Source organism: Echinops telfairi, unplaced genomic scaffold (genome assembly GCF_000313985.2).
Source record: "Echinops telfairi isolate 266 unplaced genomic scaffold, ASM31398v2 ScPeMD7_7469;HRSCAF=8507_1, whole genome shotgun sequence".
Lineage (NCBI taxonomy): Eukaryota > Metazoa > Chordata > Mammalia > Afrosoricida > Tenrecidae > Echinops > Echinops telfairi.
Window position 1 is genome coordinate 66,001,425 of NW_022111373.1, and position 15,041 is coordinate 66,016,465.

At 38.0% G+C, this 15,041-nt stretch overlaps 1 protein-coding gene across 2 annotated transcripts in view; it reads left to right on the forward strand.

The window, feature by feature from the left end:
- EDIL3 (EGF like repeats and discoidin domains 3) overlaps nt 1-15,041 on the forward strand; it is a 593,234-nt gene that overhangs the window by 401,633 nt on the left and 176,560 nt on the right. For both annotated transcript variants that reach the window (XM_045285334.1, XM_045285335.1), the window contains one exon: nt 6,107-6,288. In XM_045285334.1, coding sequence (XP_045141269.1) covers nt 6,107-6,288 — 182 coding nt within the window. The remainder of the gene's footprint in view (nt 1-6,106; nt 6,289-15,041) is intronic.

The window sequence follows — 15,041 nt, forward strand, 5'->3', positions numbered from 1 at the left end:
TGTGATTGAGTGAGTTATCTTAAGAGAGTGTACCTCTGGTGAATCAGGGAGCAGGGAGAACTCAGACCCAGAAGGCCCCAAACACAATCACCCAATCTGATTTCCCTTCCATGGGGACAGGGTGGCACAGCCCAGATTCCCAGGCACCCTACATGCCCCTTAAAAAATTATAAAATAATCTCATTGTGAGGCTGTGTTTCTTTGCATAACTTTAAATGTAAGTCACCACAAACCTGGTTCATTAGCATAGCTTTGACATAACAAAACAGGAAAAACCACCAGCAGCTGAATTCTACAGCCCCAAACTGGTTTTCCCAGGGTTGGGCTTGACAAAGAGTCTTTGAAAGATGGTTAAAAGAGGACACAACAGTAAATCTGCAAAACCAACCTTCCACTGAATAAGAAATTGCTATACTCTACCCCCCTAGGCTACTTAGGTAGGTGACAGGAATAGACCCCGTCCTCCTACCCCCACTTGGTGACCTACACCATCCTCATCCTGATTCACCAGAGGTACACTCTCTTAAGTTTTCAGAGGCTCTCTGCGAGTTTGGGATTATGAGCACTTTTAGACAACCACCTGGGGGATTCCTGCATGCTGAGGGTCTCAAATTTTGGGCACAGGAAGGGCTGGTGGACGCCATTCCATTGGACCTGGCAAGGGATTAGGAGAGCCCGCAGGCAGACGCAGTGAATTTAGAGTGTATCAGCAAGCCTTCAAATTACTCCATGGGTGGAAATCCCTGTGGGAGGTTTGAACCACAGACCCTTGTACACAGAATTCTATTTCTAGCACCTGGCCTTGTAATATTGGGCTCCTCATCTCTTAATTTTCTGACCTAGCAACAGGAGCACTGGGCAGGTGATTCTACCTGGATGCCATCTTGACTACTCCCAATCCATAGTATTTTTAATATACTTTGTCATATCCATAATTAAAATTCATCAGTTATTCTGCTATCTTCCTTATTTATTATCCAGCTTCCACATGCATATAAGGCTATTGAAAATATGGTTTGAGAAAATCTCATCTTAATTCTTAGAATGACACCTGCACCCTTCAACACTTTAAAGAGGTTGTATGAAGCACATTTGCCCAGTGAATTGTTTGATGTCTAAACTGTGGCTTCCATGGTCATGTATTGTGGATAGAAGTGAGAGGAGGTCTTTGATAACTTAATTTTGCTTTATATTTATTGTTTATTTTATCATTCCAGTTGTAAGGATTTTTGTTTTATATAGAGCTGTGAGCATACTGAATGCTGCAGCCTTTGCTTTTGATCAGCTATACTTCGCATCTTCAATTTCCGCAAGCAGTTTGTATCATATGCATATCAAAGGTAGTTAATAAATTTTCTATGCATCTGGTGCCACATTCTTTATCATACACTCCAGTTTCTCCGATTATTTGTACACCCAAGATATTAAACAAATACAGTGAAAAGATATAATCCTGGCACCCATCTTTTCTGACTTTAAAATTTAGTAGTTCCGTGTTCTGTTTGAACAATGCCTTTGGGTGCATGTTCTGGTTGTACATGAGCAAATGAAGTATTCCAGTCTCCATTTTTCATAACGTCATTCATGGTGTTTTACAATCCATGTAGTAAGTTGTGTCATCAATAAAACACAAATAAACATCTTTCTGGTATTCTGTACATTTAGCCAAGATAGCTCTGATATTAGAATACCTTTTGTGCCATACCCTCTTCTGAACCTGATTTGAATTTCTGACAGTGTTTAGATAATATACTGTTGCAACAGTTTTAAAATTATACTTAGCAAAAATTTACTTTCATGTAATACTAATGGTATTGCTCAGTAATTTCAGCATTCCGTTGGGTAACCTTTCTTTGGAATGGACTCAAATATGATTCTCTTCTGCCACTCAGCGAGGTAGCTGCTCACAAAAGCCTTGGCATACACTATTGAGCACTCCCAGGGCTTCATCAGCTTGTGGAAACACCCAGCTGCCATGATGTCAGTTCCTGGTGCCTTCTTTTCCACTGTTGCTTTTAGGGCAGCTTAGCCATCTTCGTTCAGAATAATTGGTTCTTGATCATCTCAAAATAGTTAAATGTAGATCAGTTCTCTGTGGTACAATAATTTTGAGAATTCCTTCCATCTTCTTTTGATGCTTCCTGCACCATTCAATATTTTGCTCATAGAATCCTATAATATTGCATTTTGAGACTAGATTTTTTCCCCCAGTTCTTTTATCTTTACATATGTTAAAGATTTTCTTCCTTTTTTGCTTGCTAACTCCAGGTCTTTGCACATTTCTTTATAATGCTTTTTGCTTTACCTCAAACTTCATTTTAATATTTTCTATTTAGTTCTTCATCACCTCTTTCATTTGCTTTAGCTAACTTACATTCAAAAGCGAGTTTGTTTCAGAGTCCATTCTAACATCCACCTTGAACTTTTCTTTCTTTCTTTTCTCTTGAGTTACCCTTTGCTTTCTTCATGTATGATGCTTTCAATGCCATCCCACAGTGTGTCAAGTCTTCTATCATTAGTGTTCACTGTGTCTAATATGTTCTTGAGATGTTCTCAAAATTTAGGTAGGGTATACTCATGTTAATTTTATTTTGACTATGAATTTATTTTAATTTGCTTAAACTTCAACCTGAACTTCCAAAAACAAACAAAGAAGCAAATTCACTTCTGAGTGATGCTGACTCATAGAGACCCTACAGGACAGGGTAGAACTGCCTCTGCAGATTTCCAAGATGATAATCCTTACAGAAAGCCTCATATTTTTCTCCCTCAGAGCAGCTGGAGGTTTCAAACTACTGGCTTTGCAGTTAGCAGTCCAGTTCATAACCACTATGCCACTAGGGCTCCTGAACAAACAGATAAGTGATAGCTTGATCCACAGTTAGAGCCTCATTTTGGCTACTATATTGAGCTTCTCTATTGTTTCTTCCTATAGATTTAGTGAGACTAATTCCTATGTAGTCTTTCTTTTGAGATCCATGTATACAGTCACTATTTATTTTAAGAACCTATTTGCAATGAAGATACTTTTGGTCTTGCAAAATTCAATCATGCAATTTCCAGCTTTAGTTCTATCACCATGGCCATATTTACTGCCCACTGTTCCTTCCTCCTTGTTTCCAGCTTTTGCATGCCAATTGCCAGTAATTTTTAATGCATGTGGATTGCCTGTTAGATCCATTTCAGATAGCTGAAGTTGGTTGAACTTTCAATTTCTTCATCATTAGCTTTGGTGGTGGGTTTATATACTTGAATAATAGTTATGTTACTGTACTTCCTTGTAAGTGTGTAGATAGTCTATCACAGACAGAATTCAATTTCAAGATAGCTCTGGAAATGCCCTTTTTGATGATAAATATGACACCGTTCCTCTAAAATGTGTCCTTCCCAGAGAAGTAAGCTATGATTGGCTAATTCAAAATGGTCAATTGCAGCCCATTTGCAGCTAACTAATACCTAGATTATTGATATTTCTGCATTCCACTTTATTTTTGACAACTTCCAATTTTTCTAGATTCATACTATAAACCTTCCATGTTGTGATTATTAATAGATATTTGAAGCTGATTTTTTGCATTTTGGAATCCTGCCCATCAGCAGTCAGGAGGAAGGCTGAGCTTTCTAATCCCATAAGCAATTACAGTCTCCTAAATCTACAGGGTCATCACTATGAGTCATCATTGACTGGATGGCAGTGAGTTTATGTGTTACTTTGCTTGCTTGCTTTCGTACTTTGAGGAGGTAGCTCTTCCCCAAATATATTTGGTGTGCTTTTCAATCTTCTGGCATTACATCTGAAAGTGGCTCAAGGGTATTCATATGGTTTTAAATGAATAATATTTTTCTGTTTTATTATTTTTAAAATTAATTTATATTTTAAATCATTTTATTGGGGGAATCATACCACTCTTATCATGATCCTTACATCCATCCATTTGTGCATTTTTTGCCATCATTCTCAAAACATTTTCTTTCTACTTGAGCCCTTGGTAACAGCTGCTCATTTTACCTCCTCCTTTCCCCACCCTGCTTCCCTCCCTCATGAATCTTTGATAATTTTAAAATTATTATGATTTTTTTCATGTCTTGCACTGACCAATATCTCCCTTCACCCACTTTCTGTTGTCTGTCTCCCTGGGCAGGGGCTATATGTATATCATTGTGATTGGTATCGCCATTTTAATTATTGGTCCTAAGGGGTTTATCTGTCATGGATTCCCTGTGTTTCCAGTTCTTATCTGTATCAGTGAAAATGCTCTGGTCTAGCCAGATTTGTAAGGTAGAATTGGGATCATGATAGTGGGGGGAAGGGGGGACCATTAAATAACCAGAGGAACGTTGCATATTTCAACAGTGCTATACTGCACCGACTGACTTTTCTCTTCCTGTGACCTTTCTGTAAGAGATGTCCAATTGTATACAGATGGGCTTTGGTCTGTGCTCTGCACTCCCCCTCAATCACATTGATATGATTTTTTGTTCTGGGTCTTTAATGCCTGATATCTGATTCCTTCTACACCTCATGATTACACAGGCTGATGTGCTCCTTCCATGTGGGCTTTGTTCCTTCTCAGCTTGATGGTCACTTATTTATCGTCAAGCCTTTAAGACCCCAGACACTATATCTTTTGAAAGACGGGCACCGTCAGCTTTCTTCACCACATTTGCTTATGCACCCATTTGTCTTCAGCAATCGTGTCTGGAATGTCAGTTTAATAGAACAAAGTGTTCTTGCATTGAACACTTGAATAGAGGCCCAATGTCTGCTCCCTTAGTACTAAACCTATAAATATATGCACATAGAGCCGTTTCCCCATCATCATATATAAATATATTTACATATGCACATGCCTGAATTTAGACCTCTGTAAATGCCATTTGCCTCCTAGTTCTTTCCTCTATTTCCTTCTACTTTCCTCTTGTCCCACTATCATGTTCAGCCTTCGTTGGGAAAGAAAGTGGATGTTAACAAACCCAGGGACAATGGAGCAAAAGTGATCCAAAATAGATGGCAAGAAGGGTGTAGGAGGCCTAGTAGGGCTTGATCAAGGGCAATGTAACTGTGAGGAATTATTGAAACCTAAATGAATAATCTCTCAGAATTTGGCAACCTAGTCCTTCTTCTTCCTACTCAGTTCTTAGTCTGGAAGGTCTACTGTGTCCTATTCACCATAGGTGACCCTACCAACATTTGAAATATTGGTGGCAAAGCTTCTAACAGAACAACAACATGTGAAGCAGGCACCAGAGGAAGGCATAGTTACAGATGAATAGTGGGTGTTGTGGTAGTTGCATAATTTTATGTGAACTTGAGATTATTAACAGCGAAGAGTGGAGTTTAGCCTGTCAATCAGGCGGCAGCTAGATGACCACATTTGGAGGTGCTTTGGAGATACATAGGTCAAGGGATGTCAGACCCACAATCTCTGCTTTGTCTTACTGCTAACAAGACACATGGAACTATGCTGATGGAGCTAGAGCAGTGGAGCTGGAGGAGCCATGTGGAGACCCCTGCCAGCCCTGAAATGTTTCCATTGCCACTGGTTCTACAAGACTACACCATTAGCTTGTGATCTTCCTGCTTTCATGTCGTTGCATGTGTTGTGTGAGTCCAAACAGGAATTTATAGACTGGTATCAGACATATGGGATAATATTGGACTTGATCTGACCAGGACTAGGGTCTTTTCTCAATATACAATTGCTCTTTTATATAAAACTCTTTCTTATACATATATGTGTGTGTATGAATTTGTTTCTCTAGTCAACCCAGACTAACACAGGTGCTAATCTCTGTAAATATAAAATATGAACACTAAGACTTTTATGGATTTGTTGTGATAGATCATCAAAATGTTGAGTTCACAATGCATTATCCTCATGCACAAAGAAAGTATTTGTTAAGTGCCATACTCACAGAAAAAGTCATGAAGAGCAAGAGCTATGTATTGTAGCAAATAGTACATAACCAAATAGATGAGACTCATATGGTATGATGGAATACATGAAAATAATTTTAAAATATCTTGCATCTAATGGGTACCTTTAAAATGTGGATTATTTCTAATATATACAACATTTATATATTTTTTCTCATTTGCTCCTAGAGTGCTCAGGCCCATTGGGAATTGAAGGTGGAATCATATCAAATCAGCAAATCACAGCTTCATCTACCCACCGAGCCCTTTTTGGACTCCAAAAATGGTATCCCTACTATGCACGTCTTAATAAAAAGGGGCTTATCAATGCCTGGACAGCTGCAGAAAATGACAGATGGCCATGGATTCAGGTAACAAATGGGAATGAAATAAGGGAACTGCCAAGGATGGTCAGAGCCATCTAAACAAGAGGACAAGTGGCAGCCCAGAGCATGTGTGACTTTTGGCTTAGAGTTATAGAGCAAAGGGTAAATCCTTAGAGTCAACATCGGCTATACATTCTGAAACGGAAAGGAACACGTGCAGTCCATTAAGATTGCTAAGAAATGTGAAAATTCTTGAAATATAAATACCCATATATTAAGCACACGTCAAAGAAACAGGTTTTACATATGCCATGGGTTCTTTAGTATAATGTTAACATTTAGCAACTTTTGATATTGACGTACAAATTATACCTATTGTTCCCTCCTTTCTGTCTTTAGGAAGTGGTTACAGATGTGCAAATGTATACAACACACTGGGCTGTGATAACGATACCTCGGATTTCTTCAATATATCTTAGATGATTGGAATCTTCAGATTACATAGAAACTATGACAAGTATATAGTGATGGAGGGATGTATTCAACAACTGATCATTAATGTGTGACTTCTGTGTACTCTCAAATTCATACTGAAAAGTTTTTGTGGGAGGCAGTCTTACAGAGTGGTGATTAGGTTAGAGTACTCGTTTGTTCTGTTTGCCACAGAATGTTTAAAAGTTAGAATTTTATACTTAGAATTTATGACACAACATTATTAAGTGAAAAATATGGAGGATATTTTGCATGAATTCAGTAGATAAGCACACTGAATTTTGGCCAAGTTGCATGCGTTTCATACTTTAGGAACTACACCAATATCTCCTTTCGATAGTTATGTGCAGGTTTCTTATGAATTTTTAAATATTTCATACATTTTATAACTTTTTACTGGGTAATGGTTTACAGAAGCAATCATGATTTTTGAATTCAAGAATGCACACACATTTTTGTTCCATGTCATTTATTTCAATCCACTCAATGTAGCCCAACATTGCATTGTTTTAGTATATATAGTTCATGTAACTACTTATTTTCTTTATTTTGGCTATTAAGTCTATTTTTTTCTGAATCACACTTTTTCTAAACTATAGCCACAGGAATAAAGAAAATTCTAGATAAGGGAAATGGCGGTTTAGACCACATACTAATGATGACCAAATTACATTATGAAATAGACACAGGGAAGAAAAACAGAACAAAAATTAAACAAAATCTGTCTCTATAATGATTTTTAGGAAATAGAATGCGTTTTATTTTCTAAAAATCATTCTAGAGCATAATTATCATACTGTTGTAACCTTTTTATCAATGTTTGATGTGCTCACCTTTTACTTTACTTAAGATTCTCAATGTATTGCTTCCTTCGCGCTTTGCCCGAGTCGTTGCTCTCTGATAAGCCTGAGACTGCTTATGGCAAGGTCAGGGAGTCTGACTCACTAGTCCCTCTGCCAGAGAAAGATGAGGTTATCGGTGTCAGGAAAGATTTACAGCATTAGAAATCTTACATAAAGTTGCTAAGTGTAGGAATCAACTTGATAGCCAGGGGCTTGGATTTAGGGTTTCACAGTGTGCATCGTTCTATCTTTCAAAGTATTTAAGTTGCCTTTGCCCTAATGATTCTAAGCAGAAATTAACACAGTGGAACACTGCAGTAGTTGACTCTCAAAGGAATTTAGATTACAGGGACTCGTGTTTGTCATCTTAATAGACTAATGTAATCCATTTTGTGTTCCTTTTAAGGACAATGAGACTATTATTATTTTCTTGGAGTATGAATATGATAATGGACTCTTAAAGAAAAAGAATAAAAGCACATAAAATCTTTAATACCAGTGGAATGACTCTCACATGTACTAGAAGGATAACAACAAAACTTGTCATCATTATTTAATAAAAACTTCTTAGTTTTTGCATCAAGGTCCATATTTTGCTACTTCATTCTTTAATAGTATTTTATGTTCTAAGACATTATTCCCCCCCGCCCAAATACCTGTCCATTTATTAAAAGAAACTTATATCTAAGATGCTCTCTAGGGAGTCTAATCATGTACCCAATTGTCTGTGCTTGAGTATTCATTGTTAATTTCCATTGTCACTTAATTTTTTATTTATATCCAGTCCTTCAAATGAAATGTTTGAGTACTTTGCTTAAACTCACTTATAATGAGCACATAATTCCCCTAATCTTTCAGGTGTATGACACACATGCAATAATTAGTATTCAATTTCATTTTCTTCCTTTCTCTGATGAAATGAAAATTGGAATTATTACTTTAAATTTATACGCTCAGCATACAATTACTGATAACACCACAATTCCTTAATAGCTTCGTGTTTAAAGGGTTAGTACAATCAAAGTAGTTAAATATGAACATTTTCCCTTTTTAAGTTTCTCTGACCTTTATTTTTTCATCTATATTTTCCAAATGTTAAATAATTGCCACATTACATACAGTACTTAATTAGCCACCTAATATATCACTTACTCTTTCTGACTAATATGCTAGAAATAACAACTTTCTCGTGTTTACAGAAATATGTAGGGGTATTACAAAAAATATATGAATGCTTATTAAGCCTCTGTGTTATTTGCTAACTGACTAAGGTCAGTCAGAATGACTAATATGTATTTATTTTCAAAGATAATTACTTCCTATTTCCTATGTATTTTTAATTGTTATTTTGGGTAATAACACTTATTTCTGTTCTTATTGTCTTAATTTTATGATGGTCTGATTTTTTCATATTCATTTTCTGTATTAGATTCTAATCCATTTATTTGTTCTTCCTCTAAACAAACATATATTGAATGCCTACTGGTACTGTCCTCTGTTAACCAAACCAAACCAAACCATATCAAACAAAAAACCAAAACACTGCCATTGTGCACATCCCACCCAACAGGGATCACTATATACTGCTTCTAAGGTTGTAAATATTTACAGGGACAGCTGCTTCTTTATCCCATCTCTTCTATTAAACACTGGAGAAGAAAACAGTACTTACTTGCCATCATGATACTCAGACACTAAGAAGGAACTAGAAATATAAACAGATATATATAGCAATATCATATCTATTATGTGTTTCCCTAACATTTCATTTGAGCCATATGTTTCATTATGTAAAAACCACCTGTCTTAGTAGAACCTTACTTCGATAAAAAATTACATTAGCTTAATATTTATAGAATAAAAGGAAAATGATATCCACATTATTTTATGTATAATAAAGCCATATTACTATGTGCTTGATTGAACAATACAATACTAAGATAAAGCCATGATTTTCTAGTAGTTATTGCATCACCAGCATATTTATCACTGGAAATAAATGGATTTTGATCTATTTAAAATAAACCTCTATATAAAACTGAGGAAAACCAGTTTATTGCCATTGAGCCTATTCTTACTCATAGCAGCTCTATGTGATGAGGTAGAACAGTGCTTGTGGGTTTCTGAGACTGCAACTCTTTTCGGGAGGAGAAAGCATCATCTTTCTCCAGTGGAGTGGCAAATGGTTTGAATGTGTTGAATTTGAGGTTAGCAGCCTGACATGTAACCCAGTATTCAAGCAGGGCTCCTTCATTACATATAGTTTTCTATGTATACATGAGGATAAAGCAGAGTACTTTTACTGCCAGGGTTTCAGTTCATACATGCATAGGTTTATTCCAAATAGAAGGTATCCAAATTCGCCTTCTCCTTGTTATGGTGACATAAAAGAAAAACAAAACAAAAAACCCACACACATTAATTAAAACAGTGTTTTCTGAGGAGAGCCGCTGTGCCAATTAAATCAAGTCAGAGAGATCCGTTCAGGAGGTTTGGGTTACAGTTTCTTGGGATTCAAATGGCCAGATTTTATTGAAAGACATAATAAGCTAAATTTTAAGTAAATGGAAAATGCATCATTGAGAACAACAATAACAACAACAGAACACAAACAGGTGAGTTGTGCCATCGAATTCTCCCCCCATCATAACAATGCACCTGATCATCCTTTGAGGATGGCGATGGATTAAGAGAATTTTATTGATAAACCTTACTCTACTCTGTACATCATACAGTCTACATTTTTCCTATTTAGACTTCATTACTGTCCTCAAACTCAAAAAAGAATGAAAGGGAAAACCATGTGAATGCCTCAAGGATATTGAAACTATTGATAACCTGGGATTCTGTTGTTGGAACTTCAGAGGACGTTCATTGTGGGAGGGGGTGACAAAGAAAGAAGAGTGGAGAGAAATGAGGACGGGTCATAAGAAAGTTGTTACCCAAAAGAAGTGTAGGAACCAAAACAGAGTAGGTCAGCAGCATTTTATAAGGAAGCATTATTCATCAACCGTGAAATATTTCACTTGTTTATGTTTAAATGGCTATAAGATTCTGCTTAATTTTTCTTGAAAAAGCAAAACAATCTGGTGCTTGTAATTAAAAGCAAGAAAACAAAAAATGACCTGCAGGTTAGATGGGCCAAGAAGACAACTATACAAAGGCAAATTATGTTACAGATTCTTGTATTTGAAGTACAGATTCCCAAACCAGCTTTTTCTTTAGTTTTATTGGCAATGGGATTGAGAAAACTACCAAAAAACATTAATTCCATTTAGGAAGTCGGTGCATATTTATGTGTGTGAAATCATTTTAAGCATGTATAGACAGTTGGACTTCCTTGAAATGTAGGAGTCAAATTTTAAAACTAAAAATTTTTAAATGACATTGTTAAGTACTGGAGAGTCAAATTCAACTCATACTAAAGGGCAAAGTAGAGCTGCCTTAACGAATTCCCTAGGTCTTTTAACCTGTGTAATCCTGATGGATGGGTTTGGGTAGTAGCTGTCAGAACACATCAACAAAAGGAAGCACACACACACACACACACACACACACAGTAAAAAAGAATGATGTGCAGGTGCCACAACATTGACTACTTTCAGCTGGATTTGGTCATTCATTGCGATGGCCACAAAGAATTCAAGACAATATTCGTAATTATGGGATTTATTAAGGACGCTTTAAACCCAAAAATCAAAACTCACTCAAAGCCCCATAAACAGGGTCTGAGGCTATAAATCTTTTTGGAGTTGGCAACCTCGTTATTTTCTGTAGTAGAACTGTGTGTTTGAATTGTGCGCCTTCTGGTTACTTGACACTCAACAGGTTATAAATGCCTGTTGATGTTCTTCTTGTTAGGTAGTGTCCAGTGGTTTGGACTGCTAACAACCTGATGTAAGACAGGAGTAAACACGGACTTGTCCTGTGTTATCCTCACATTTGTTCTTGTGTTTGAATCCATTGTTTCAGCCTCTGGGTCAATCCATCGCGTTGAGGGCCACCTTCTTTTTTGGCTGCCCCTCCACTTTACCAAGCATGATGTTCTTCACTCAGGACTGGTCTCTCCTCATAGCATGTCCAAAGCACGTGAGAGCAAGTCTCGACATCTTTGCTTCTAAGGAGGCTTCTGACTGTACTTCTTTCAAGACAGATATGTTTATTCTTTTTCCAGTCCATGGTTTCTTTCAATATTCTTCACCAGCACCATAGTTCAAAAGCACTGATTTTTCTTCAGTCTTCCTTATTCAATGACCAGTTTTCACATGTATATGAGATCATTGAAAATGTCATGGCTTGGATCCGGTGTAGCTTAGACCTCAAAGTAACAACCTTGCTTTGCAATACTTCAAAGAGCTCTTGTGCTTCAGATTTCCCCAATGCAATGATTATTTGATAGATTGACTGCTGCTTCCATAAACATTGATTGTAGATCTAAGCAAAATGATAATCATTTTTTTAAATTACTAAATAGTATTTTATTTTATTTTATTTTTTTAAAACATTTTATTAGGGGCTCATACAACTGTTATCGCAATCCATACACACATCAATTGTGTAAAGCGCATTTGTACATCATTCTCAAAACATTTTCTCTCCACTGCAACCCCCGATATTAGGTCCTCATTTTTCCCCTCCCTCCCTGCCCCCGCCCCTCATGAGCCCTTGATAGTTTATAAATTGGTATTTTGTCATATCTTGCCCTGTCCAATGTCTCCCTTCACCCACTTTTCGGTTGTCTGTCCCCCAGGGAGGAGGTCACATATAGTTCCTTTTAATCGGTTCCCTCTTTCCTACCTGTTCTCCCTTTACCCTCCCTGTTTCGCCACTCACACCACTGGTCCTGTAGGGTTCATCCACCCTGGATTCCCTGTATTTTCAGTTCCTATTTGTACCAGTGTACATCCTCTGGTCTAGCCAGACTTGCAAGGTCGAATCCGAGCCATGGTAGTCGGAGCGGGGAGGAAGCATTTAGGAACTAGAGGAAAGTTGTATTTTTCATCGTTGTTACATCGCATCCTGACTGGCTCATCTCCCCGAGATCCCTCTGCAAGGGGATCTCCAGTGGCCTACTAATGGGCTTTGGGTCTCCACTCCGCACTCCCCCCATCATTCACTATGGTAAGATTTTTTGGTCTGATGATGCCTTATACCTGATCCCTTCGACACCTCGTGGTTGCATAGGCTGGTGTGCTTCTTCCATGTGGGCTTTGTTGCTTCTGAGCTTGATGGCCGCTTGATTACCTTCAAACCTTTAAGACCCCAGATGCTATACTTTTTGATAATAGCAAATTCCTACCATATGATTATTTAGACAGGACAGCCTCTTCTTAGCTGTGTCTATACGCAAGCTTTTCCTGGATTCCTGTCCTGGAAATCACATGGCCCCTTAACCTCTATCTTATTCCAGCATTGTTGCAAAGTCCTTTTAGAGCTGCCAATAAATGCCCAAAGGGCATGTCCCGCCACCATAAGCATGAAGGCACCTCACTCCAACTCTGTGAGTCAGCAAACTTAGCTTCCCCTGTTAAGTGTGAGAAGGAAGCCCACTCCACAAGCCAGCTTGCTGGCCAAACACACTCAGCTTTACTTGCTCCATTGACACGGAAGTCCACCACACTGTCATGCTCTTGCTCTGGCTTCTGCTACAGCTGGGCCTCTACCACTGCTCTGGTGTTACACTGCTTCCTGAATCAAGTGAGGTCAGTGAACAGGGATAGCCACTCCTGGCTTTTCCTACTTGTTGGGAGTAAAATCCCTACCTCTTGCTTCTGACATGACTCTTTTTATACCCAGCAGGATGGCAATCACAATTAAATTTTATTAACAATCACTCCCCATTGAACCTTATCAGTAGCTTAGCCTGCCTTCTCTCCCCCAGTCCCATCAGGTCTATGTTGTTTGGTAGGAGTAACAAAGACTGTGGCTAGAAAACCCATATTACTATATATATAAACTAATACACTGCATTGTACGTGTGTGTGTTTAAGAAGTCGAGATTTCAGGTGCCTTGTGGTTCATTTAGTTTATCTCATGAATAATACCAATACATTTCTACTTTCTAATTTTGATAGTGTGAATAAAAATCATGTGAACTAATTGAAAATAGCAACTTGATATTGTCATAAAAGATAAAACTCATAAAATTTAGAATCCTTAACAATATACCCAACTCAGATCCAGGGCGCACAATCTCTGCTCCACTATCTGCACAGCCTGTACGTGACAGAGCCCCGTGTCGGGACCTGCGAACTGGTGGAAATTGGAAGCAGTTGAGCCACTATCCTCTTTCAAGTTTCTTAGTCCCGTTTTCCTCTTTGACTACTAAATTCACTCTCCAGTATTCCCCTTCGAATCCAAATCTCGCTTCAGCCGAAGCTATTAAACCTGCCTATGAGCATTGTCTATGGAAAATGTGGATTATGAATTGGAGTCAGTGACTACCTCTAATGCAACAATTAGTCATAATATGACAGCAGTAGGGACTTCGGAGAGAATAGAACAGGTGTACTCCACGTCTGTATGTGTGTCCTGAGAGGTGAGACATGCAGAGAAGCAGGGGGTGGGGGCTAGCGGGCGAGGAGTGAGAGTCTGAGCTGAAGGTTCAATTGTCTCCTCCTGTTTAGCTTCTGGGAACTTGTGGGATTACTATTTGGATTGGATTGAAGGAATTCCTTCTTTCCACAGTGGACACTGAACAAATTTGTTCTGCCCCAGTGAGTCAGTGAAAACCTCCTTGGACTGAGAAATGTGACTGAGTAGCTAGCTGCTTGGCCTCGTTCCGAAAGTTTTTTCTTCTCAAGGCAGCGATTAATTGGAAAGCATTTCCATTGGTGGAAGTGTGCTGTGGCTGCTTAAAACTAACTGTCGTTAGACTTCCCTGGGGGAAACAAAGGCCTCCATTCACGTGTGCTTCAGTTACAAATTCGTTTCTTTAATTTCTAAATCAATGGGCCATTTTCACATTGCAATACTTTGCAAGCATTGACTCAGTAATTTTACATGATAAGTATTGTTATTATCCTTATATTCTGATAGGGAAACACAGACACAGAGATATAGATGTGTGGACAAAAATCAGTGAGCCAGTAAGCAGCACAGTTAAGCTTCAAACCCACACAGCTGATGCCAGAGGCCAACCCTAAATTACCAATATTTCTTATACCAATACAAACCTAAATTACCAAATTGCACAATACTTCCTGTCACTGCACTTGGTGCCAGTCTATTACATTGTGTGCATGCACTGTCCTCAGGTTTAGTGGAATCTTGCAATGTTGTTTAAGTTACATCCCCTAAAATTTGACTTTACATCTAAGAAAGCATTCCACCTATGCTCTGGGGTGTTACCTTTCAGATTCTACTACATAAACATTTCCTGCAGATTTTTTTTTTAATCAATTTATTGGGGCTCATACAATTCGTCACAATACATAGATCAATTGTGTAAAGCACATCTATACA